The following is a 26487-nucleotide window of genomic DNA, read 5'->3' as shown; positions in this document are numbered from 1 at the left end:
AATATTCCTATCTACCCAATGCTTCAAATCAATAACAAGGAGTCATGTGAGCCTCATCCTATTAGATTATATTGGGGTGCCTTACTAGAAGTACTCACATGATGCCATCAATGATTATTGAGCAGGGCATAGGATAGATAAGAGCAAGCATTAAGGAATGTCTCTAACTCACTAGCATGTGTTGCCCAACCCAAACTCATGCAAACTCTCTTAATAAATGCATGCCTTGGTATATGTTGTTGACATTGGTACCTTTAAATTTCAACAAGTAACCCAATGACTCGTTGTTGGTATATTATTATAGACAAGGGAGCTTAAAAATAATCCTAATTTTTATCCCAAAAAGATCTTTGTAATATAGACTATCTCTCTATAATAGTCTACATCTTTGGCTCAACAAACAAAATTTTGTTGATGTTGATTATTCAACCTTAAGAGAGAATGAGGTTTATCTCTACTAGTCATGGGATGCTTTCATGGTTTTGCTTTGGAGATCTTAAAAAAAAATAAAACACAAATTGGATAAGAATACGAAAGGTCATTAAATGATGTAAAAGTAGAGTCAACCTTTTATTTTGACATGTAAATCCACTTACTTTGTGTTTACAAGTTTTGAATTTTGTTAGAGGACATAGTTTCATGTGCATGTGGGAGCTATACATGTGGATAGGTGGAATTAAAGTCATATGCTCTTACTTAACAATGTGCATGAGGGAGAGAGATTGTGTGTAAGAGAGTGAGAGAGGCATGATTTCCTCAGAGGCAATTACATCTCTCTCTACACAAATATTCTTTTTGAATTATACAGGTAGACTTCTTGGTAGACACAAATTGTCTTTGGGGTTTCCCTCGAGTCTATCTTTACATTTTCTTTTGTAGGTTTCATCTGTGTAACCACTAATGTATAGTTAAAATGAACTCTTGTGACTTTTGAAGACAATATCGTTAATATCCGCATGACCATCTTTAGTGAAAATTGACCAAACTTGGTGATTTTTGCCTACCCAATAGTAATACTTTCAGTGCACATACTTGATCAATTTGCATTATATCCATTAATATTCCTATCTATCCAAGTGCTTCAAATCAATAACGAGGAGTCGTGCGAGCATCATCCTATTAGATTTATTTGGGATGACTTATTAGAAACACTCACATAATTCCATCAATGATGACTAAGCACTTTCCCTTCTATCAAAAGGTTTTACAACAAGGATAATATTACTCTTCATTCTCTATCTATTGTAACAGTGATCTATCTATTGTGGTAGTACAACTACAAATTTTTTGGCTTTATCAGTTGAATACACTTAGCCTCTCATTGGTAATATATGACTAATATGTTATTTCTCAACACATCCTTATCCTAGTACAAATGATCATTTCTATCACCATATCCTCTTTCTCTCTCTCTCTCTCTCTCTCTCTCTCTCTCTCTCTCTCTCTCTCTCTCTCTCTCTCTCTCTCTCTCTCTCTCTCTCTCAAAAACAATGGCCATGGTTGATACTTGAAATTCTTGCCTCAGCATTATCTACTCATTAAGATGTAAGGACATGCAATTTGGAGAAGCAAAGTACTCTCTCTCTCTCTCTCTCTCTCTCTCTCTCTCTCTCTCTCTCATATGCGCACCAATAGTGCAAGATATGAAAGGCATTTTGTCTTAACTAAGATTAAAGGTCATAGTATTGGATTTGCAATACCATTTTCTCTTGCTTGTACCAGATAACTAAATTAGGGCTTAGAATAGATAAAGAGCATGTATTAAGGAGTCTCTCTAACTCACTAGCATATGTAGCCCAATCCAAAATCATGCAAGCTCTCTTGATAAATGCATGCCTTGGCGTATGTTGTTGACATTAGCACCTTTGAGTTTCAACAAGTAACCCAATGACTCGTTGTTGGTATATTATTATATATAAGGGCTCTTAAGAATAATCCTAATTGCTATCCCAAAAAGATCTTTGTAATATAGACTATATCTCTGTAATAGTCTACATCTTTGGTTCTGATTTTATATACTTTTGATGATACTTGGTAGACAATATCATTAGCTATCAATTCGTGGTCATTTTTCCTTGATTTTGGTGGTATTTTTAGATATTTATAGCAAAAAGCAGCAAGCAATTTTGAACTGTCTGCACTGTTTTGGACTGCATCATGGGTTATTCTTCCACTAACAGTGCTATCTGCAACATCACTAAGCTTTATGGTACGAATTATGCCTATTAAAAAAGCCAAGTTTGGCAGGTATTGGTATAGAGATCACAGATAAAGCCATTAAGGATGCATGACGAGCAGCTTGAAATTATGACTAATGACGAATGGGATGAGCTTGATGAGTTATGCAAGTTCACCCTCATCTTGTCTCTCAGTGAACATGTGCATTACAATGTGGTTGAGGAAGCACAGAGTGCTTAGCAGCTTTGGGATAAAATTAAGAACCTCTATGACGAGAAAAGTCTAGCAATTCAGATGCATTGGCTGAAGCAGCTTATGGACCTGCACATGAAGGAGAATATGATAAGGTTTGCTCATTTGATCTAGTTCCATGCTATTCTCAAGAACTTGACTTTGCAGGGTATTACCTTTAATGATGAGGTTACTCCATTTTTTGCTTGGGACTCTGAGTCATGGGATGTATTCCGCACTGCCTTATGTGCTCTTGCTACTATTTTGAACTTGTCTGATGTAGAGAGTGCTTTTTTGCAGGAAGAGATCAACTGTAAGAACCTGGATGCCTCTCGTGTGTCGCATGCTTTGACTGTTAGAGACAAAGATGGTAATGGTAAAAATGATCGTGGAAATGGCCGTGGCAGAGACTCGCAGAAGTCTAGGTCTAAGTTACGTGGTAAGTCGCGCAGCAAGTCTCGTGGGAGAAATGCTAATGTGACATGTCATCATTGCGATAAAAAATGTCATATACGTCCACAGTGTCATGAGTTGCGCAATGAGAAGCGCAAAGAGACGGGGAAAGACAAAGTACAGGAAAAGTCCTCTGATCGCAGTATTATGCCTGCGAAATCCAGTATGAAAATTGAGGAGATAAATGTCATGTAGAAGACTGATGACTCCGATGAGGAGTACATACTTGTAGCTAGTTTTTGTGATGCTACATCATTGACCGATGTTCACTCTATGTATGCGCAGTACTGGCTTTTGGATTCTGGTGCTTCATTTCATGTTACACCATGCAGTGAATGGTTCCACTCCTACCGCATTGTCTCTGGTGGTTCAGTTCACTTGGGTAATGACAGGTTACTTGCTATTGTTGGCATTGGGGATGTAGGGCTGCAGTTCTCTACTGACAATACTTTTCTGTTACAGGGTCTACATCATGTACCTACGCTTACACGCAGTCTTATGTCTGCAGGGCAGCTTAATGATACTGGGTTTCATGTTTCATTTGGGGATTCTGCTTGAAAGATCACATGTGGCAAACTTGTGCTTGCTAGAGGTGCCAAAGTTGGGAGCCTCTATCCGCTTGTAGTTGATGGGTCCTCTGTTGACCATGTTTTGTCAGTGTGTTCTATCCCACATGTATCTCTTTGGCATGCCCGTTTGGGCCATATGTCCTTGAAGGGAATAAAAATACTTTCTGGTTTGCAGTACTTACTGCCCCTTGACTACACATGTTTTGATTCATGTGAGCATTGTCTTTATGATAGACAGACTAGAAATATACATAAGAAGTTTGATAGGACACACATGAGTGAGCCCCTAGCATTGGTACATTCCAATGTCTGTGGGTCCATGCCCTGTCAGTCTATGGGTGATGCAAAGTATTTTGTGATGTTCATTGGCGATTTTTCGTGTAAAGTCTGGGCTTACCCCATTAAGCTTAAGTCTGATGTCTTGGTTGTATTTAAAAGATGGCTTGCATTTGTTGAAAACCAAACTAAGCATATGTTGAAATGCCTTAGGACTAACAATGGGGGAGGATATGTGTTACGTGCTTTTGAGCAACTATGTGACGAGAGGGGTATTAAGCATCAATTGACCATCCCCTATACTCCACCCTAGAATGGTTTGGTTGAGTGGATGAATAGAACCATCCAGGAGCGTATATGCAGTATACTTAGCCATGCAGGCTTACCAGAGCTTTTGGGCTGACGCAGTTAGTATAGCTGTGCATGTCATAAATAGATCACCTTCTAGTGGTTTGGATTTCTAGGTTGCAGAGGCGGTATGGACTAGAAAACCTCCATCTTATGCGCATCTATGTGTCTCTGGATGTGAGGCATTCTGTCATATGCCGAAACACAAGCATACTAAGTTGGATCCTAAGAGTGTCAAATGCATTTTCCTTAGCTATGGGGATGCAGGTGAGATGGGTTACGGCCTATGGGATCTGCAAGCGCAGAAAGTCATCCGCAGCCATGATGTAGTCTTCCATGAAGACAAGATGCATAGGCAACATGAGAAGGTAGTAGAGATACGCAGGGTTATATTCCAGGATGAGCCACATGCTCCTCCATAGCCAGTTGGACAGTCTGCAACAGCAATTGGTACACATGGCCAGGGTGTTGGACTGGCCATAGAGCCTACCATGAGACGGTCTACTAGAGATAGACGTCCACTTGATAGATTTGAGCTCTCGATGCATTGTCTTGGTTACAGATGCAGGAGAGCCTCTCACCTATGACGAGGCTATACGCAGGGGCAAAAGTCACTCTTGAGAGAGGGCTATGCAGTCTGAGATAGACTCCTTGCACAAGAATATGACTTGGAATTTGGTTGCACTATCTCAGGGAAAGAAGGCTTTGCCATGCAAATGGGTGTAAAAGCTGAAAAGTACCCTTGGAAACCCCAAGCCAACCTATAAGGCAAGACTTGTCACTAAGGATTTTAAACAGGAGCATGGAGTTGACTTTGATGAAGTCTTTTCTCCTGTGGTCAAGATGACCACCCTACGCTTGGTTTTGGTCTTAGTCGTGCAGCTTGACTTGGACTTGTACCAGATGGATGTCAAGACTGCATTCTTGCATGGGGATTTGCATGATGAGATATACATGGAGCAGCCTAAGGGCTTTGCAGAACATGGCAAGAAGTACCTAGTGTGCAAGTTGAAGAAAAGTCTTTATGGCTTGAAGCAAGCACCTAGGGAGCGGTATCATAAGTTTGATGCCTTTATGCAGTCACAGGGCTATAGCATAAGTGCTATGGATCCATGTCTTTATAGAAGAAAGCCCGTGATAGCTCATTGCTTATTTTGGTACTTTATGTGGATAATGTACTGATAGTAGGGAAAGCTCATGATGAGTTGGATGCTCTTAAATCTCAGCTGAAGAAGAGCTTTGAGATAAAGGATTTGGGACAAGCCTCTCACATTCTTGATATGCGCATTAAGCGCGACAAGCATCAGGGACTACTCTACCTCTCACAAAGGGAGTACATTCATAAAGTCCTTGAGCGTTTCCACGTGCAAGATGTAAAGCCTATTGGCTATCCATTACCTTCTTATGTGAAGGTTTCACAAGGTGATTGTCTGTAGATTGATGAGCAAAGGACCGAGATGGTCAATATCTCTTATGCATCATCCGTGGACAGTTTGATGTATGCCATGATAGCCACTCGTCCAGATATTGCCTTTGCAGTTGGTGTTGTGGTACGCTATATGGCTACACTTGGCAAAAAGCATTGGGATACCATAAAGGGTATCATGAGATATTTGAAGGACACAACAGATTTGTGTATTTGCTATGGCAGCTAAGATATAGGAGTTTTGGGCTACATAGACTCCAATTATGCAAGACATACAGATAGTACGAAGTCCACTTCCAACTATGTCTTTACCTATGTTGGAGGTGTTGTTTCTTGGATGTCCAGGGTTCAGAAGTGTAGGCTCTCTCTACCACTAAGACCGAGTATGTTGCGGTCACTGAGGCTTGCAAGGAGGCCATATAGTTGGGCCCTTTGGTTCATGACCTTGGGATTGATACTATACCTACGCTGCATTCGGATTCTATGAGTGCTATTCAGCTAGCTAAGAATCCGGTTTTCCATGTGAAGATGAAACACATTGAGCCGAGGTATCACTTCATATGTGGGGTCGTGGAGGACAAGTCTATTAACCTTGTTAAGATCTCCACTAACGAAAATCCTGCAGATCTGCTCACGAAAAGCCTCACTACTGAGTGCTTTACCTTCCTCAAAAGATTGATGGGCGTTGGATGAGATGATATTTTTCCTCATCCTGTTGTACATGTGTACACTGTACTGTCTTTTCTCTTTCTTTTCAGTCCTCACTGGGGCAGATTCACCTTTAAGTGGGACGTTGTTGGGGGTAAAGGCGCCTCTATCTAGCCGCCCGTGTATTACTATACTCATAGTACTCGCCACTACACACTGTAAGTGGCGGGCGCCCGTTACCATCACTTTACTCTTTATTCTTTAGTGACAGTTTGAATAAAGGAAGGCCTGATCACATATTGTGACTGCTCGAGTTTCCATTTGTATCTCTCTCTCTTCTTTCTCTTACTCTCCGCCATAGCTCACTTCCAAGTAAGCTTCAATCCTTCTCACCTTTCACATGAGAGAGAGAGAGAGGTATTGAAGGTAAAGGCGCCTTTGTCTAGCCGTCCGTGTATTACTACAATGATAGTTTCCACCACTGCACATTGCAGATGGCGGGCGTTCGTCACAATCACTTATTCTTTATTCTTTTAGTGACAGTTTGAATAAAACAAGGCCTGGCCACACGTTGTGGTTGTTGGAGTTTCCACTTCTAAGTCTCTCTCTCTTGGCTCTTACTCTCCATCCGCTATAGCTCTCACCGCTAAGCTTCTTCCTCCTGGGTTCTACTTTCCTTTCAACTGGTATCAGAGCGAAGGCATTGGAGCTTGCTCGGCATTATCTTCAGTCCATATTTGAAGAGGAGAAAATTCAGGAGCTTTATGCGCAGTTGAGTCCTGCATCATAGATGTATTGGCTGAAGTAGTTAATTGACCTTCGCATGGAGGGGTCATCCCTATCATCTTATTTCAGTCAGTTTCATGCTATCATAAAGAATCTGTTGTCATGGGGTATTGAGTTCAACGATAACTTGCACCCATTATTCCTGCTTGGCACCCTTCCTAAATCATGGGATGTATTCTGTACTGCCATATGCATGATCAAGCTTGATAGATTGAAAATCAAAGATGTTGAGAGTGCTTTATTGACTGAGGAAATCAACAGGAGAAACAATGATGCTTCCCACTCTTCACATGCATTGACCGTTAGAGGTGGCAGAAATGGCATGCATGATAATGATCATAAGGACAGGGACTCTCAGAAGTCCAAGTCCAAGTCACGTGGTTGTAGTAAGTCCCTTGGATAGAAGTCTGATCTTACCTGTCATTATTGTGGAAAAGCGATGATAAGCGCAAGGAAAAGAAAAAAGATAAAATGCAGGAAAAGTTTTTTGAGCGCAGCATAGTACCTGCAAAGTCTAGTGATAGATACTCTTAAGGCTCAGCTCAAGAAGAGCTTTGAGATGAAAGATTTGTTATATGCCTCTCATATACTTGGTATGCGCATTACGCGCGATAGATCTCAGGGACTACTCTATCTGTCACAGAGGGAGTACATTCATAAAGTCCTTGAGCGCTTCCACATGCAGGATGTTAAGCCTATTGGCTGTCCATTACTTTCTCATGTGAAGGTTTCACAGGCCGATTGTCCGCAGATAGATGAGCAGAGGGTTGAAATGGCCAAGATTTCCTATGTATCAGCTGTGGGTAGTCTTATGTATGCCATGATAGCCACCCGTCCAGATATTGCTTTTGCAATTGGCATTGTGGTACGTTATATAGCTACACCTGGCAAAAAACATTGGGATGCCGTGAAGGGTATCATGAGGTATCTGAAGGGCACAACAGATATGTGTCTTTGTTGTGGTAGCCAGGATACAAGAGTCGTGGGATACAATATCCAAGGTGCAAAAGTGTACGGATCTTTATACTACAGAGGCCGAGTATATTGCAGCCACAAAGGCTTGCAAGGAGGCTATCTGGTTAGGCCGTTTGATTGTAGACCTTGGTATGATAGATGCTATGCCTACACTGTTTTCGGATTCTATGAGTGCCATTCAGTTGGCCAAGAATCCGGTCTTCCATGTGTAGACGAAACATATTGAGGTGAGGTATCACTTCATTCGCAAGGTCGTTGAGGACAGGTTTGTTGACCTTGTCAAGATTTCGACTGAGCAAAATCCTGTAGACTTTCTCACGAAAAGCCTCACTATCGAGCGCTTTGCCTTCCTTAGGAGATTGATGGGCATTGGATGAGATAATGTCTTTTTCCTCATCCTGTTGTACATGTGTACATGTACTGTTTTTTCTTTTTTCTCTCACTGGGGCAGATTCACCTTTAAGTGGGAGGTTGTTGGGCATAAAGGCGCCTCCGCCTAGCCGCCCATGTATTACTACACTGACAGTTCCTGCCATTGCACACTGCAGGTGGTGGGCGCCTGTCATAGTCACTTATTCTTTATTCTTTTAGTGACAATTTGAATAAAGAAAGGCCCAGCCACACATTGTGGTTGTTGGAGTTCCCACTTTTGAGTTTCTCTCTCTCTCTCTCTCTCTCTCTCTCTCGGCTCTTGCTCTCCATCCGCCATAGCTCTCACCGCCAAGCTTCTTCCTCCTGGGTTCTACTTTCCTTTCAAGAGGGAGAGAGAGAGAGAGGCATCATTGCCTTTTAGAGGCAATTATGCCTCTGTCTATACGAATATTTTTTTTGAATTGTGCAAGTATACTCCTCGATAGACACAAATTGTGTTTGGGGTTTGACTTCCCTTGAGTTATCTTTACTTTTTCTTTTGTAGGTTTAATATGTGTAACCACTTAGAACGTATAGTTACAGATGAACCCTTGTGACTTTTGAGGATGATATCGTTAATACATTTCCAAACTTAGTAATAAGAACTTAAAATATTATGATCCTTTGTTAAACTTGATAATAAGGACTTCAAATTTTATGTGCCTTTTGAACCCATGAATGTAAGTTCAAGAAATATTAAGATCTACAACCTAAACTTGGTATAAAAAATTGTAACCCGCTTGAGCCTTTAAACCTACCAATGTAAGTTTAGAGAACACTAAGATCCACAATCTAAACTTCACATCAAATGTTAAGGAAACAATAGTTAATGAAACATTAGTACTTTTTTTATGAGATTATATATTAGAATGTTTTCCATATGTAGGAGAGAATGTTAAGTTGTTTTATTTTCAAAAATATTAATTTCATACCAAAACACCTATCCCATAAAATATTTGTACTTCATCAGGATACATCTATCCAATAAAGTCATGCTACATACATCACAATGGCACATTGTGAGATGTTGGCTAACAATATGATCAAATTATTATGCTCACGAGGGTATCTATTGCACAAAGTAAAACCAATCATAATCTCAGATGGTGGTTTGCCATAAAATGACCCAAATATTCTTTCAATCCTTACATGAATGTATATTTAGTATGCATGTTCTCTCTCCTATACTATTTTCAATCCCCATATGTCTTTTTCTTTTGAGAAATGCATTAATAAGGTTGTGTTTAAACAAGGTAAAAGTAATATGTGCAAGCTTATGGGATCCAAAAGTTGGCAATAAGGATGGGCCAGGTTATCATCAAAGAGGGCATATTTCTACTCAACTAGACCAAAAGGTGGACTGATGCATATATAGCTTTTATGGGATACATTATAGCATTTTGAGTTGCTAAGGGAGTAGCAAGGAGAGCACTTTGGGGCTAGAGTGGGGCCCATTAGCATTAGATGAACACATAAACTAGTAACGACAAACTCCATCCCGAATGGTGGCAATAACTCGATTGAGCTCCTCAACTTTGATTCGAGTAGCTTCTTCCTCCGTGTCCTGTGAACTGGGGTGGTATGTTTCCCTTGTTCTGTTGCACTTGATCCTTGACTGCGGATCATGAGCGCCACAGTGGTTGATTGAGACTTGCAAAATAAAATCCTATTTTGGAGCCAATGAGGAAGATTTGAAATTGCTTTTAAAGATTAAGTTGTTGCACCATATGGCCCATAGGTAGTGGGTCCTTATGAAGGCCCAAAATACCATAGGCAACCCATTGGATTTGTCAAGAAGGATTTCCTTCCATGTGAATGCTTTTAGGTGGAAATCTTTGATAATGTCCTACATGAATTGGTGGATTTCCTTGTTATACTTATAGTGAATGAACAAGTGAGCAATAATTTCTAATTCTACTTTACATCTGGGCATTTCCTATCTGCCTTGCCAATCTTAAGACCCTCTTCTACCTCTCAATCCGCATGTGTCTCGAGCAAGGCTTAAACTGTACATTTGCAGAATTCATGAATGATAATTCACTTTGGTCTAAAAATATGGCTATTACAAAGAAGAGAGAAAGTATAAGAAAATAACCAATTTACCACTTGCAACAATTGTTTTTAGAGAATAAACGCAGGTTGAAAAGTGATTAAATCATTAAAGTTGCACTAAATCTAGCTAGTTTGTATATAGAAAATTAATATACTTGTAATTTAGAAAGGTTCATTGTACATCAAATAGTTCTATTTATTATGAAGATTGCATTTTATTATATAAAAAAGATTAGTTATACAGAAGATTGTATTTTACTATAGAAAAAGGATTTTGGCGATAGTTTTGCTAGTTATAACTACGAAATAGGAGGAGTTTGCTAGTTATACCTCAATTTTCAACGACCAGAAATTCAATCGTCTTCCTCATTCTCTGCGTGCCCATGATCGAATATCATAATCGTTGTGTTTTGCCTGCCTGCCTGCCGATGATATGCGCCATTTGCATGAGATTTCTTTATTTCATGCTGCCGACCGGCATGGGAGACTTCTTCTTCTTCTTCTTCTTCTTCGTCCTCTCTGCATGTTCCCGAGCTGGCAACAAATCATTGAGACGCGGCACTCACGGAACGTGATCATCTGTGCATGCACGACTATATATTGTAATTGTCCTTTGACATCCCTGTGTGTTGTTCGATCTTAGCTGTAATAAACTGGCACGATATTGCAGTCTAGCAGGCTTGCACATGCAGAATTTGCAATGGCTGTCTTTTGTAGAAAGAATATCACGTAGATTACATCTATCTTGAAAATTCAAGATGAGATTGCATATCATTTATATCTCCATTTCCATTGTTAAGTGTACACCATATTTTTATTGATGGGTTTTAAAATCAAGTTGGGAAACTTACGTTTTTTTCCATACAATGCTATTGTAAATTTTCATTAATATATGCAAGTTTAATTAAGGGTCTTTTAATAAAGAAGATTTGAGTGTACAAGATAAAGATTATTTTATAGGAATTCAATTGTACAGCAAGTGAGCTGAGAGAGTGGCAAGCTAGTACTTAAGAGGAGAGATTGCTAAGTTCCATGTGTACACAACTCAAGCACATCTTCAAGCCCTAATTGCCAAGTACATCATCATCCCTAATTGCAAATACATTCTCAGCCTGCCATTGACAATCCCTATTCACCAGCTTGCCCTTTCAACACCATCACCATCCCTAGCTACACCGCATGTGATCGCTCACTGCTCTCACCGTGCAAGTGGCACCAACAAATGTAATGACGGGTTGAAGGAGAAAGAGCAATGAAATATGATGACCCTCCTTGGTTGAAGCACTACTAGATTTGTAGGAGGATAAATGGATTTCCCTTAACATGGACAAACTCAAGGCGAAATGTTGGGCATACATCGTGCACGACCTCAATATTAGGTATCAATCATTAATTTCTATCTACATCCATTGGGTCACTGTATAAAAATCCTTTTGTGGTGCCTTTTGCAATATGTGTTTGCTTCACAATGCAAGTGCACTGGTGACTTCTCTCTAACAATCAATGTAAGTACAAATGGGAGAATTTAATGAAGAAAAATCTCATGAAAGAGAAGCAAAGAGAGTCCCTGCTTGATGTAGAACCTTCTAGATGGGACCTTTTTGACAAAAATGGATGACATGCTAAGGGGCATGCCAAAGGTTCGCAATGTGAATGAAAACTTCATAGCACAGGAGTATGTGCATCCACAAATGGTTTCATAGGTTAAAGACAAAGAAAATGTAGAGGGAGGTGATGAAGATGGTGGTTTGCCTCCTCCTATAGTGGAGGGAGTTAATGATGATAGTGATATGCTCCCTCTTGTAGATGAGGGAGCAAATGAGAATGGAGTTCTAGGGCTAGCCATCGTGCATGCAATACGAGGATAGAAGACAAAGAAGCATAAGGTAGCACTTGCAATCATCGATGGCTTGGAGCTTCGATGGAGCGTTCCATTGGAGCATTGGCAATTGCTTTGGAGTGAACGAGCATCGAACTAGAAGAGAAACAGCTAGAGATGCAATTCAAGATTGCAAAGCTATTTGTGTCTTCCAAAACTTCTAGATCAACGAGTCAGCATGAGTAGATGTTTCGAAGTAATGCATTCAACATTATTGATGTGCCACTTATTTGTTGGGAAATGAATAGGCTCTAGGTCTTTTCACCTCTATTGTCTTTCCTTGATGTTATCTCATGCTTTAGTTGGGAATATATGTCTTGCAACTTTCATGCTTTAGTTGGGAATATATGTCTTGCAGCTTTCATCCTTTAGTTGGGAATATGTGTCTTGTAGCTTTCATGTGTGCACAATTTAACTATTAGTGTGGAGAAATGTTACAACACACACCATGAACCAAAATAATTCTCCTGTCAAAAGATCCTCATACATAAGGACTTTGTTCAATATGTAAAGGTAATTCTTAAATCACAAGAAAGAACGAACCATTAAAGCATAATAATCTATAGTAGAACTCCAAAGTAATGTAATATAAATGAATTTGCAAAAAAACCATTAACAAAAAAGTAACTACGAGGGATCACAAAATAGCAAATACAAGAATACAACTTTTCATGAAATCTACATACAATGGAACCACTAAGCAAAAACAACTTGATACAAGGCCCGACCCTCTGTCCTTTAGATCTCTTGATGTTGCACATGACATTCTCGTCATTCAAATGAGGATTGGAGTCTTCATCTCAATGCTTCACATGCATATTGTCTACGAGAATATTATGGAGGACACAACAAGCAACAACGTACTTGGGCACATGATTCAAATCAACATTGTTGCCCCTAAGGATGCACCACTCATTTTTTAGCATTTCAAAAGCATGCTCAATGCACACCCTTCCCTTTGACAAGTGGCAATTGAAGAGCTTCCAATCTCGAGAGCTTGGAGGGTGCTCTAAAGGGATTTATAAGATGTGCACAAGCCCCATACTTAGAATTAGCAATCAAGTAGGTATGGGAGCATACAAACATTGTGAATCATGATTGTCCACTCTTGTAGGATGTGCTTGTTTTTGAAGCACGTATAAGTGGAGGATGCTTTCCAATGTCAAGAATCATTGGTGCCACTAGGTGCCAAGACGCAAACATCCCAAATATGCTTCTTTGTCTCATGTCACTTGCACAATCACAAAGTGGAAATGATGCATGCACCAACATTGAGTAGGGATATCCATAATTTGTAGTCAATGCATGTCCATATTTATAAAATATTTTAAGTTCTTCATGCATCCTTATGAGTATAGATTCTCTAGTGTTGTCAAATAACTCTTCTTAGCATACATTTGGCATGCATTTTCTCTATGCCTACACGTGTGGATATGAAAGTATCAAAAAAATAATAATGGCTACTCTAAGATGATCATATGTGGCCCTTAAAATAATTTTCATAATTTCAAGAAACAACTAGATAACCGGTTAGAAAATTCTCTTTCCATGACGATCACATGTGGCATTAAAATAATTTTCATAATTTCAAAAAACAACTAGTTGACAAATTATTAGCAAATTCTCTTGCTCAAGAAATCATGTTGCATACAATAAATAAGTCCATACATATTCAAAGACTTCCACGATCCCTTATTCATGAAATCCATGATGATTAAAGATTCATAATGCAAAAGAGAAGTTCTAATGTAGGGAAAACTATCAAATCTCGAATATGAAAGAAAAATTTCATCCTTCATATCTAGTCTAAATTGAGATATGGCAACTTAGTATGCAAATTAGTGTGCAATTATAATGTTCTCTCTATATCTCTCTCATGTATCTCTCTCGTATATCTCTCTTGTCAATGTTCCCCCAAGCATGAGTGCTTCAGATTATGCATACTTGTATTCATCTACTCAATTCAATCTATCACAAAGTTAGACCAATAAAGCTTTACTCTCAACTTTCAAATAATCTTAAAGTACAAGATGTTGCAAAGTTACCAATATTTTTGGACTTAATAAAAGGACACAATGTGATGTCATCACCTCACTGACAAGAAATTGACCATTGTGTTTTAAAAAGTCTCCATTCTCAACTTATTATATTATGCTCAATTAAAGTGTGTCATCTACACTCAAACCATATGAAAAAATGAATGCCTTTTTAGATGTGGATATGCATAAGAGTCAATGCAGAGAAGAAGTTCTCTATCTTGCACAGTTTTAGTTGTGTGCACATGCTTGTACTCACGCAAGTTGAACCTCTTTAGCAACCCTTCATTATATGCATAAATTGTATCACCAAGAAGTAATGAAACAATTCCATATCTATAATGTCATAAGACTTTTGCAAATCCCTCAATCCTCTTGTCATTGTTGCTATTGACCATGATGTCATCCACATACAACACCCATCACTCAACATCCTTGCCAACAAGCATATATAAAGTATGGTTTTTGATGGACTCTATTAAAATTCTTGGTTGATAAAGTAGGCATGTAGCCACCATTGATACCATGCTCTACGTGATTTCTTGAGTCTATATGAGGCCTCCTTCAATTTGCACACATAGAAACTCTTTTCCAAGAACAGAAAAAAACTTAGGGTGCTCTAAAAAAATTCCTCTTCCAATTAACCATTCAAGAATGCCACCTTCACATCTAATTGATGCTTTTTCATCCATTCATAGTAGCCAAAGAGGTAACTACGCATACTACATTTCCCTTAATTAACAAGCCTAGCTTTGTACTTATCAATGCTACCATCTTTCCTACACTTTCTCTTGTATGCCCAAGATGTGCCTACTATATTATTTCCATTGGTCTATCTATCAATTCCCATGTGTTTTTCTTATGGATTGCATCCATCTCTACCTTCATGGCATCTAAATAGTGTGAATGCACACAAGCTTCCTCATATCTCAAAGCCTTCATAATATCACTATCAAATAAGCATATTCAAGAGCATAATTTGCATGAGCCTCAAGCTTCTTCTCCTCAATCCACCACTACTCTCCTCTTATTTGACCCTACAATAGGTCTTGCTTGCTATCCTTGATGGTCTTGACAACCCATTTTGGAATTGCATTTGCAAGTATATGTATCACTCTCTCTAGCAGGTACATGTATTTATTCTTATTCCTTGATAGTTTCTTCAACAACTTCATGCTTTGGTTCCTTTATGCAAGCAATAAATGGATGGCGCTTTACATAAAGTAATCTATGCCTTTTACATAGAATCAATGCTAATTACTTTTACTCTTTGCCATTTTGCAATCAAAAGGGAGTAACCCTAACTAAGCTTGCTATTTTCTTTTACTCCGTGCCTCTTTGTAATCAAAAGTGAGTAACACTAATAACTAAGCTGATCAAGGCTTAAAAGACTATAATAAACCAAATGCAAAACACATTGTGAATGTCTCAATGGAAGGTATGTAGAGATAGTGGTTTTGTCAACATTATGACTCTTCACTTTCCACTTTCAACTAAAACATGCTCCCCTTTAGTGAAAACGTTCACCCATGTATCTTTACTAGCTTGTAAAGTGTATCCTTCTTGGACTTTAACAATCTTGTGATTGCTAATATATGCATAATATCTTTGTATGTTTGCGAAGGAATGTGGTAAGAGCTACTAGTTGCATGCCATACATTACTTCTTTCCGTGCTCAATAAATGTGTGTGAGGTGTTCATGGATGTGAATAGAAGCAGATGAAATTCTTTATCCCAATTTGTTGAACTAATAAGATCAAGCATGGTACTACTTATGACTTTTACTTAGCCATTGCATTCCAAGTGAAATGTGCAAATGAAACCAATCATGATACCTAGATTTTGAAATATATGGATATAAAAATGATAGAAAGTCCAATGTAACTATGAAAAAACAACTTTTGGAAGTCCATGATTCACAAAGTTTTCCATGCACCCTTAGCAAGTCTGGATTCATCTTTCTTAGATGAATTTGTGCTCATATTAGGTTGGTTATTGATCATTCTATGCTTTCCTTAGTGAACAATGGAGCATCCACCGAAGAACCTGATTCATGTTTGGTTTGTTGAGAAGTACAATCTCCAAGCCATACTCAAGTGGGCACATGCATTCTGGTCAAAGAGAAAAACTAAACTAGAGCAGTACAAGTTGAGGGAGCAAACAAGCAATGTAGCCACCTACACTAAAGCTTTTGATGCTTGAGATACCTCAAGGTGGCTCCTCTCCTTAATATTGAGGTGTGCAACTATGGCTCTATGGGCTTGATGCTTCCTCATACACACTCCATCCTCATCCAAGACCAACATTCAATGGTTTGCAAACATTCCATGGCACTTTTGCACCTTTGACAACTTGATCCAATGAGTAATTATTATTTGTGACCTCCAATCAAAGTAACAATTTAGAAGGGCTGCCATATTGTGATGGTGTTTGTGTGATAGAATGTGGAGGATGCTTCTTCTCCTCCTCAAAAGGGAGATGCAAATAAGATAGTTTTGGCATTGATATGAGAGTTTAACTCTATTTTCTCTAAGAATATCTCTTAGGAGTTGCCCTCATCTTGACCAATGGAATTTTCCATCAAGTTAGTTTGAGGAGCATAACCTCCCTCAAAGGCGCCCTACCACATGATAAAGAACTTAATGAGCTTCAAGCACACATTAAGAGTTGCTTAGACTAGGTATAGATTTGGAGATGTTTTAACTTGCTCTATGCTCTAGTCATGTCGATCAAAAAGAGGAATACAAGCTCATGTGTGCGTGTGTAGAGTATAGGGCTCTAAACAAGATCACCATTAAAAAAAGGTTCTCTTTGCCATGGGTAGAAGATTTGCTAGATCAACTAGTAGAGCCTTCATTTTCAACAAGCTAGATCTGAAGTCTAACTACCATTGTTGGGACTACTCTCCAAAGAATAACCCCAAATAGCCTTTTGGAAACTTTGAGGGTCCTTCAAATTTGTGGTGCTTCCTTTGGAGCTGTCCAATGCACCATTGTACTTTTCCAAGCTAATGCCATGGGTGTTACAACATCTTCTAGTGAGCTAGGTTATTGTTTTCTTGGATGATATCTTGCTTTGCATTAAGTTGCAAAAGGAGCATCATGACTACTTGTGAAAAGTGTTGGTCCTTTTGCAAGAGAGCAAGTTATTTTCAAGGCAAAAGAAGTGCAAATTTTTTCGGATGTCGATTTCTTATTTGGTGCACATCATTTCTATATGGGTTACTAATGCAAATTTGCTAAAGGTAAAAGCAAATCATGAAGTGGATTTGTCCCAATGTCGTGTCACAGTGTGCATATTTTAGGAATTTCATTACTTCAACATGTGCTTCATGGAGCACCATGCATGTGGCATTGCCTCTTAAAAATGACAAGTTAAGATTTTTAATGGATATAGATGATAGACATGGAGCAAGCTTTCAAGGAGTTGAAGGTTGTCTATTCTTCCAATCATGTTTAGGGATGTTTGATATCAAAGAGCCTTTCTTGACAATTTGCGAATCCTAGCAGTAGTGGTATAGGAGCAATGTATAGAGATCTAATCGTTTAATGGTATGAGAGTCAAAAGTAAGACACAAAAACAAGCTTACTCAACCTCTACCTAGGAAGTTTTGGGTATTTCACATGCCTTCAAGAAATGCAAACATTATTAAACAATGCAAGTCATGCAAATCATGATGGACCAATAAGCTTTATGCTACCTAGTTGCTTAGTTCACAACATGGTATGGCTTCGCATCAAATGTGGTGTTACTAGTTTCTTCACTAGTTCTTGAATGTAGCATATCCATTGAGGCATCAACCCCATGCAAAGATGATGGTAAATTACATGAATTTAGGTTTCTTCACTCATATGGAGAAGCTCTATGAAGTTGTTTTAGATTTTGGTTAATAGATGTATAAGTGCTAATAAGGTCTTCAGTATTATTTGTATTCAAAGATATGTTGTTTTATTTTTGTATTTGACTTTTGCTTATTGCTGCAAGAGCTTTTAGAGCTACTATTCTTCAAGAGGTTCATGATGAGTATGGAACACCATGTGTGTGTCCTACCCTTAAGAATTTGTTGGGAAACTTGTTTTGGCCTTGAGTGGAGCAAAATGTTCACTATGTGTAAGAGGATGCTAGACATGCCAAGCTTGAAAACTAGACAACCAAAAAGAGTGCAAAATTTATTACCATTGAGTAATTTGGACTTACTTGAGGAGGAGATTCTAATCTATTTCAATATTCAAAAGAGCAAGCCATTTAAGTATGATGCTATTCCATAATGATGGACAAGTTTACCAAAGCATGTAAGGTTGATTCTATGCAAGTGGGAGGTGGATGTAATTACAATTTCATGATTGTCCATTACGGAGATCTTCAAGGACCATGGATTTGGTAAAGAATGGTGTCTAATCGAGATTCCAATTTCACATTTGGATATTGGAAAGACCTATTTTATTGGCTTGGCACATAGTCAGCATTTTTTGTAGCTTTCCACTTGCAAAATGATGGACAAATAGAGCTCCAATCATCCCATGATAATTAGGATCGATTATATCTAGTAGGATCATTAGATGACACGGGATTACTTTGCCATTGGTTGAGCATGATGATATGGTTCACACTTCTTCGAAGTATATGCCATTGAGATAGGCTACAAGTAGCCACTTAACAATACCATCAACCACACATTGGAGACTTCAAGAGGGAACTATGTGGCAAATCGGCTAATTTTGTGCATGGATGAATTGTTGTTGTAGGTTCAAGAGAATATTGATAAAGCACACCACCAACAAATAGAGAAGGAAGGTAAGCATTGTGTCAATTGACCTTTTGTGAAGGCTATTGGTATCATTGCAAGATCTTAAGGCAACAAAAAAAAAAAGCAGTTTGGGGAGTTTTCACCAAAGGAAAAAGACTCTTTTGCATAATAAATAATGTCCATAATCCAATCTATCATTGGAGTTACTCTCTATTCGAAAGATGCAAGTGTGTTTTATGTTTGTAATCTTGTGGATTACCATGATCCTATTCCTACCACATCCATAAATAATGAGGAGCCAAAGTCAATAGATGTTGATAAGCTTTGAGACGAGTTGTACTCAAGTAGGTGCTACAACACATGGGTAAGAAAAGTACGTGACTAAAGGAACTCTCGTATTTGCAAAAGTTGAAGGCTACCACATGTATGAGGCAATGCCATTGGACTAGTAGTTAAGAGATGACGCTTTTGCATGTTTATTTCAGATCTACCAAAGAGACTATGCAATCGTCTCCAAGAGCCTGTAGATAAAAGACAATTGTAGTACTAGTGGGGAGGAGAATGCATGCACCTAAGCACCAACCATATCAAGCTTGGCATTCATTGGTTAATCATGTTGATGGGCATGTGTGATGCATAGAATAGATGATGTGACAAGCAAGTGGCAAGATTATAAACGATAGCATGACACATGCCAAACTACACTGAAGGTTAGACCTACATTATGAAGAAGCAATCATTGTTGATGACATGGTATCCAAGTTTAACCAATTTTATTATTTGGTAATCAACCAATAGCAAGTCAAGTTGCATATTGCACGTATGTCATTTAAGGCAAGTCAATTGCATTGATTTGAACATCGTTGGTGATACCACCATCATCCTCAATGAAAACAATCGAAATACGAGCCTGTTGGGCACATGGACTAAGGAGTACAAGTTGATGAGTTAGTGTTTGAGTATGATTTGAGTTTGATCATGCATCTACGCTAGACAAGGTAGCAATGCATACTCTAAGGATATAGAGCACAAGTACAAGATCACATTCGAGTTGGCAAGCATGGATTCATTGTTGACAACTTTACCCTTTTGTGAATCCATATCATTGCTATATGCAATAAGGAATCATTGTTTGGGTTCTTCTTTCTTATGAATTACAAAAATAGGAAATTAGCATCTTGTAGTACACCTCAAAAAGATACTCTCTACCTCATAGAGCCGTGTTTGATCATGCATCTACACTAGACAAGGTAGCAATGTGTACTAAGGATATAGAGCACAAGTACAAGATCACATTTGAGTTGGCAAGTATGGATTCATTGTTGACAACTTTACCCTTTTGTGCATCCATATCATTGCTATACGCAATAGGGAATCATTGTTTGGGTTCTTTCTTATGAATTACAAAAATAGGAAATTAGCATCTTGTAGTACACCTCAAAAAGATACTCTCTACCTCATACAACCTGTGTTCTATCTTTAAGAAACACACACACCACAAATGTAAAGTGCCTAGAGTTCACAAATTGCTTTATGATGTTTGATTCAACATGATTCTGAATTTCTTCATTTATGAGCAAGAACCATCAAGTCATTGTAAGTTTAAGCTTTCAAAAGCCACCAAGGTTAGATATGCAAATATGATTTATCATATCATGGCACAAGATAAACTTAAGCTTGCTGAGAAAGCAAGTACAATATGATTTGGACTTTTAATAATTGGTAACTAGCTTTATAAAAGAAAGATTGACCTCTTCTATACGACTTACATGGAACTTTATTGTGTTTACTCAAGTCGCGCCCAATAGCTTAGTAAAGGTATGGTCCTATCTAGCTACTATGTGACATACCATTACACATCAACATTTGAAGCTTGGGGATTGGATCTTTGACTGCCTTTTAGGAGGGATTCAACAGTGGAACATTAAGATCCTTTTTCCCTCCTTTTGTTGGTGAGATTTATGGAGTAAATGATTGAGAAGGAATGCCTTTTTTCTCACATTGAGCATTTCAACATGTATAGAAAAGGATTCAAGGATTTCTAGTAGCACTTTTCTTCTTTAGGAGGAGCTGGGGTAATTGAAAACCAGAAGCATCAACCATGGCTTCACATAGTGGCCAACCTCCATGTTTTACAGTAGGGCAGGGACATTAGATTGCCTGTTAGCTCCTCCTCAGGTTTAACTACATCACTCACATGGGACTTGCAGGGTGGCTAGACGACCTCATGTGCCCTTATTCTTTTGGAATATTAAAAAAATGTATGAGAGAGAAATTGGCCTCTAACTACGTGACAATTTAGAAACTCGTGACACTCGGACTTCTTACTTTGCAAGCATTAGGGGCACAAGACCTTGCTCTTAACAGTGGAACACGTGAACTATTTACATGACTCATCATAACAGGTCAGAAATCACATTCTTATACAATTGACTTAAAACTGTAGAGAATGAATTGAGTTTTTTTCAGCTTTACACCCATAGTTACAAAAGATCAAAATGATGTGGTCCAGATTTGAGAACATTTGATTGCCCTAGAATACTGTACACTCTCGAACTTCTGAAATGAAAGAGAGATCTTGAAACAGACAAGCAAACTCTCTCACAAGTCCAAAATTTTGGGACTCAATTTCAGAAGGGGGTCCAGTGTATTTGGTGAGAATTTACGCGCAAAGAGAAAACAAATGGCACTGCTATGGCCATTATATGGACAATTTCTGTGCTCTCGGATTCTCCTGAGAAAATCTTCAGTTATATCATTCTTGCTAAACATACCTGGATGTGGGCCACCCCTGGACCAATCAACCCAGGTCACACTCCTGTTAGCTACCTCAGAACCAAATTGTATACTTAACATAGTAGGAATATAATGCTCATCCACATAGCAACTAGGCTTACAGAACTCCTTAAACTTTTCATAGTACTGCACATCTGAGACAATGTAATTGGCAAGATTCCGGTTCACTTCAAACCATTGAGACCCTTTCCGCCATTGTTGTGAAGTGACAAGAGGCTCCATGTTGACATTATACCTCCCTCTTCCATAAGGCCCAGGATCATCAAAAACACTTACAAAGCTGTTCTTTGAAAAGATTAAATGATTGTATACAGTCGGAAATGAATACAATGGAATGCACGATTCCGAGAGAAGAATAAACCTCTCATTTGAGAAATCAAGGAGGGCATTTGCCAGAAGCCGTCTCTCAGCATCACACATGGTGATGTCACCCCATCGTGCCTCCTGCATTCAGGTATAAGAGTAAATTTCTTACCCAATGCTTAAAAAGAGGAAAAAAATGTGTTGTTTACAAGATGATTCTATGTTAAAAGACATCAAAGGCTGGAGCTTCTTCTGTGTACCAGTGCTTGAACATTAGAAGTACACACTCAGAGAGAGCATGCATTATGCACCAAACAAATGCTCCCATACATTGCTGTTTGCATAATCTTGAGCTTTTCACGATCTTAAGCTTCAAATTCTATCATAATAAATGTTTTTCATAATTTTAAGCTTCTGATGCTGTCACAAAAAAGCTAACCGCACACTAAGTTTCTTATAATAGATGAAGGGACTAGATTAGTTCCCCACTTGACTCTCCTGAATACAAGTACCCATTGTTCTGCTGAAATACGGCACACAAGACACATCACCTGAAACAGTCAGCATTGGAACTCCCTGAAACAGTTCTACATTGAGCCTAAAATTTGACATGAAGCTGTTTCTGCACAAGATATTCTTTTGGGCATGGCTTCCTTTGTCAAATGTACCAGCTTATGGACTTACTCACTCTTCTGCAAAGAGATATTCTACAAAGCCCGAATGGACTTACTCTTGACAATTGAGTCTCTCCCAATATTGACAGGAGATCACCGACATGGGAGAATTCACTATACTCCCACACTGTATCCACAAGGTACAATGTGACTCCTACACTCTGTATCCAGAGAGCACGCCCCTCCAAATCAAGGTGAGTCCCTAGATCAAGCACTATTGGCCTTCGCTAGGTCTTGCTTAGTCATTAACATTGTTGCTCGCTCTCCTCAAACCACATGCTCATGCTGTTCACTGGTGAACAATCCTGAAACCAGTCTTCCTTCTCAGATAGGGTGGTAAATATCCTAATCAAACACTAATTATTGCAAAAATAAATATCACATAAACTGAAAATTCAAATTTACCACTTAATCTTGGACAATGGACAGCCTAATGGCCCCAAAACTTGAGGCCCTTGTAGTATTTCTTTATCTTGTATTGTAATCTGGATGCAATACACTAAGATTCCTTGAATTTCTTCACTCTCCAATTGCCTCTTGCTGTCACAAATTGACCAGCAAGCCTTTTTTTTTAAATTCCCCTTGAATCGCTCAAGGAATTGGTCTTCACCATGCTCCTTGGATGACGAATTCATCCCGAAATCACTGTTGCTGAATGGCCTCTTAAATCTACTGAAATTTCCCAGTTTCAGTCACTGAAATTCAAGCCTCTAGGCCTTCAAATCTGAGCATGCTTCACCAAGTGACTGTCAAACCTTAATCTTTGCTGTAAATTAGGGTTTACAGCAAAGATTCTTTAGAATCTCCACCTCCAATGGCTATAACTGCTAGAATTCACTAAGGAAAGGTGAGAAGTGGCTAGAGGATGAGAGAGAATTCAGAATTTCATCGCCAGAAACTGATTAAATTAGTTACTGCCATATTCTAGAGTGCATTCCCTACTGTCACTTGCTACCAGAAGGCCCAAAAACATGCTGTTACTAGCCCAAACTGTTGCTGCCTACTGTATGGTAGCCTCCTCCTTCAAGGACTTCTAAGGCTGTCGTCTGCTACTCCAAGGTCTACTAATGGTTGCTCCAACCTCCAAACTACAAGTACAACCTTCTCTCTACTAACAATTAAATTGGTTAGGCTAATTTATCACCCAAGTATTTCTAAGCACTCCTTAGTCCTTGGACTAGCATTAATCAATTAATTAATGTCAAGTCCCTAGTGTCACTACTAACAATTATGCCTAATAAAGCAATCTAGGTCAATTCTGGACACCAAGTACCACCTAGTACCTATCAAGTACAACTTATTACAACTTTTGCCTTCAGCACCAATTGATATCTTGGGGTCCTAAGTGCCACATTATAGAATGACTTACCTGCTCATCACACGTGCAAGTCACATTTGTACATTTTATTAACTCTTAATAAAATGCTAAGCAAACCATCAAATTTTCAAGTCCTCGTGACAAACCTCACCCTTGAAATCCTAGCACTCATCCTAGATTATATTGTAGAAGCATCATAGTCAAAACATATTGGCCACTATTGCTCAACCATGCTAATGCCAAACACTTACTGATAATTTTCAGCTAGCATAATTAAAATATAAGATTCATAAAGAATCCAAAACTTTCGTCGGAAAACCATTGAATGCATCCCTTATTAGCATATCAAATTTTTTCTTGCCAAACAACCATAGAAAAGCTAAAACTGAGCATAGACCATGACTGAACTATCAATGGTATTCATAAAACATAAGGATGTCCACAAAACCAGCTGAATACCACTCAAAACTAACGATCATCCATTGAAAACCAAAAACTAATAATCAATCTCCAATGATCATACACTAATTCAAACTAATACATATTGATGCAAACTGAAATGAAGAATCATATCATATGCCTTCCAACTGCAATGACTAATGCACTAAATAGTGTCCTCATGGTAGACATATTGTTAACACAATACCTTGGATGCATGCTAAATACATTCGAGATCTACTATATACTAGAGGTACCCATCATAGGAGGAGTGGAAGTGCTACCTCAGGCAATGCTTTGGACCCTTGCTCTATTGAATCTGACTGATCCGATCCAAAGTCGTCTCTGACTGAAAAGCATGATATAAAGCTCCAACAAGTGAGAGTGATATGCTAAGTTACTCTCTTCCATCCATTTTGTTAAGCTAAAACACCCTTTATAGCCTGTTATCATTTTCAAACATCCCCAAAACACACAATTGATTAAAAACACAAATTTAGAGTTTTAGTGATCGCCCAAAACCCTAATTTTTTAGGGCACCCTTCAACATCTATAAAATAGACAAGCTTCCCACCATTCAGCATCATCCTTTTATGCAAGTTTCTCACTCTACCGTGAAAATTTCAACCATCTCCTATCCATCACTGACTATAGCCCATCACTATCCAACAGCTTGTTTTCAACCATCACCCTGTTGTTTGGAGGTCTCCATCTACTGCATCATCATAGCATCTAATCAGTTTGCGTTTTCAACATCTGATACAAGGCAATAGGTTATTGCTATCTCTCCCACTAGGCGACCGCTACAGTACTTGCATTTTTGTTGTCCAATAGGCCGTCTACATCAAGAACCACCTCTCCTGTTATCGCTTGACAATTCTCTACCTTGGTGCTTGTTAGAATTTGCCAATTCTATGGGCAATGCCCAATGTTTTAGTCTTTAGTTCTTTTTCAGTTCGTAGTGTGAACACAACTAAAGTTATAAGTTGTGTCACCACTCTTAGAGTGAGTGAGAGTTAGTTAACTCTATTTGAGTTAAAGCTAGGTCTATCTTAGACCTATCTTGTACCTTTCATTCTCATTCTTTCAATTCAGCAAGTACACTCTACTCTTTTACTTCAACACACTCTCATTGTCTCTCTTTTCTCTCCTCCATAGCTAGTTGTCATTTTCCAACATTTGGTATTAGAGCAAGTTCTACGCGCGGATTCAATTCAGCCACCGTCAGCTGGTGATGCCCCACCTAAGGTCCTATTGTTGTTAGCCAACTCTCTGCCCGAGGAAGAGAAGGACGATCCGTCGCTGTTTTTAGCCTACGCGCAGTCCTATGCACAGTCCCGTTCGCAGCCCGAGTTGCTGCTGTTTTGGAGGAGCTGCTACTGTTTTCACCTCTACCCCTTATTTTCTCACTTCTTCCCACCATATTCTCAGCCCTGCCTGCGATTTTCTGCAAACCCTAAAAAGTGCAAAAACCCTAATTTATAGATTTAGGGTTTTTTTGAAATTTCTGCAATTTTCCATCCATTTTGGCCATCTCTTTCTAAATCTCAGCTTGTGCCGTCCATAATTTAGGGATTTTGTCAATTGTCGCTCCCAAAGTTAAAATTGACCACCAATTTGAAGAAATTTCACAATTTCTTTGACATTCCCGCAAAAAATTTTGGAGCTTTTGCCCAATTTGCAATCCCACGTGTGAATCTTTACTGGAAACGTCAACATTGCACAATTTCATTGGCATTTGTGCAATAAGTTTGGGGCTTTTGTCCTAGAGGCTCCAACCGTATCACAAGGCAGATTCCAAGTGTTGTCTGCTGTTGGCATGTACCCCAACGTGACATTATTGTAGAAATTCAAGCTATAAGGTTCAACTAACAACATGGCACGTCGAGGGACTAATGATCACAACAACATCCTTGGTGTTCTCACTCGGGAGAATAAACTTG

At 38.8% G+C, this 26487-nt stretch overlaps 1 protein-coding gene across 2 annotated transcripts in view; it reads right to left on the bottom strand.

Annotated features, from left to right (window-relative positions):
- Positions 1–21426: 21426 nt before the first annotated feature.
- The window catches only part of LOC148018287 (glycosyltransferase BC10-like), a 50810-nt gene continuing 45749 nt past the window's right edge, over positions 21427–26487 (bottom strand). For both annotated transcript variants that reach the window (XM_087661353.1, XM_087661352.1), the window contains exon 3: positions 21427–22255. In XM_087661353.1, coding sequence (XP_087517479.1) covers positions 21617–22255 — 639 coding nt within the window. In that variant the 3' untranslated portion in view covers positions 21427–21616. The remainder of the gene's footprint in view (positions 22256–26487) is intronic.

Source organism: Lygodium microphyllum, chromosome 21 (genome assembly GCF_053477565.2).
Source record: "Lygodium microphyllum isolate KBCC chromosome 21, Lygodium_microphyllum_v1.1.10, whole genome shotgun sequence".
In the NCBI taxonomy this organism is placed as follows: Eukaryota; Viridiplantae; Streptophyta; class Polypodiopsida; order Schizaeales; family Lygodiaceae; genus Lygodium; species Lygodium microphyllum.
Note: the sequence above shows the minus strand (reverse complement) of the source record. Positions and strands in the feature narration are given on the sequence as shown.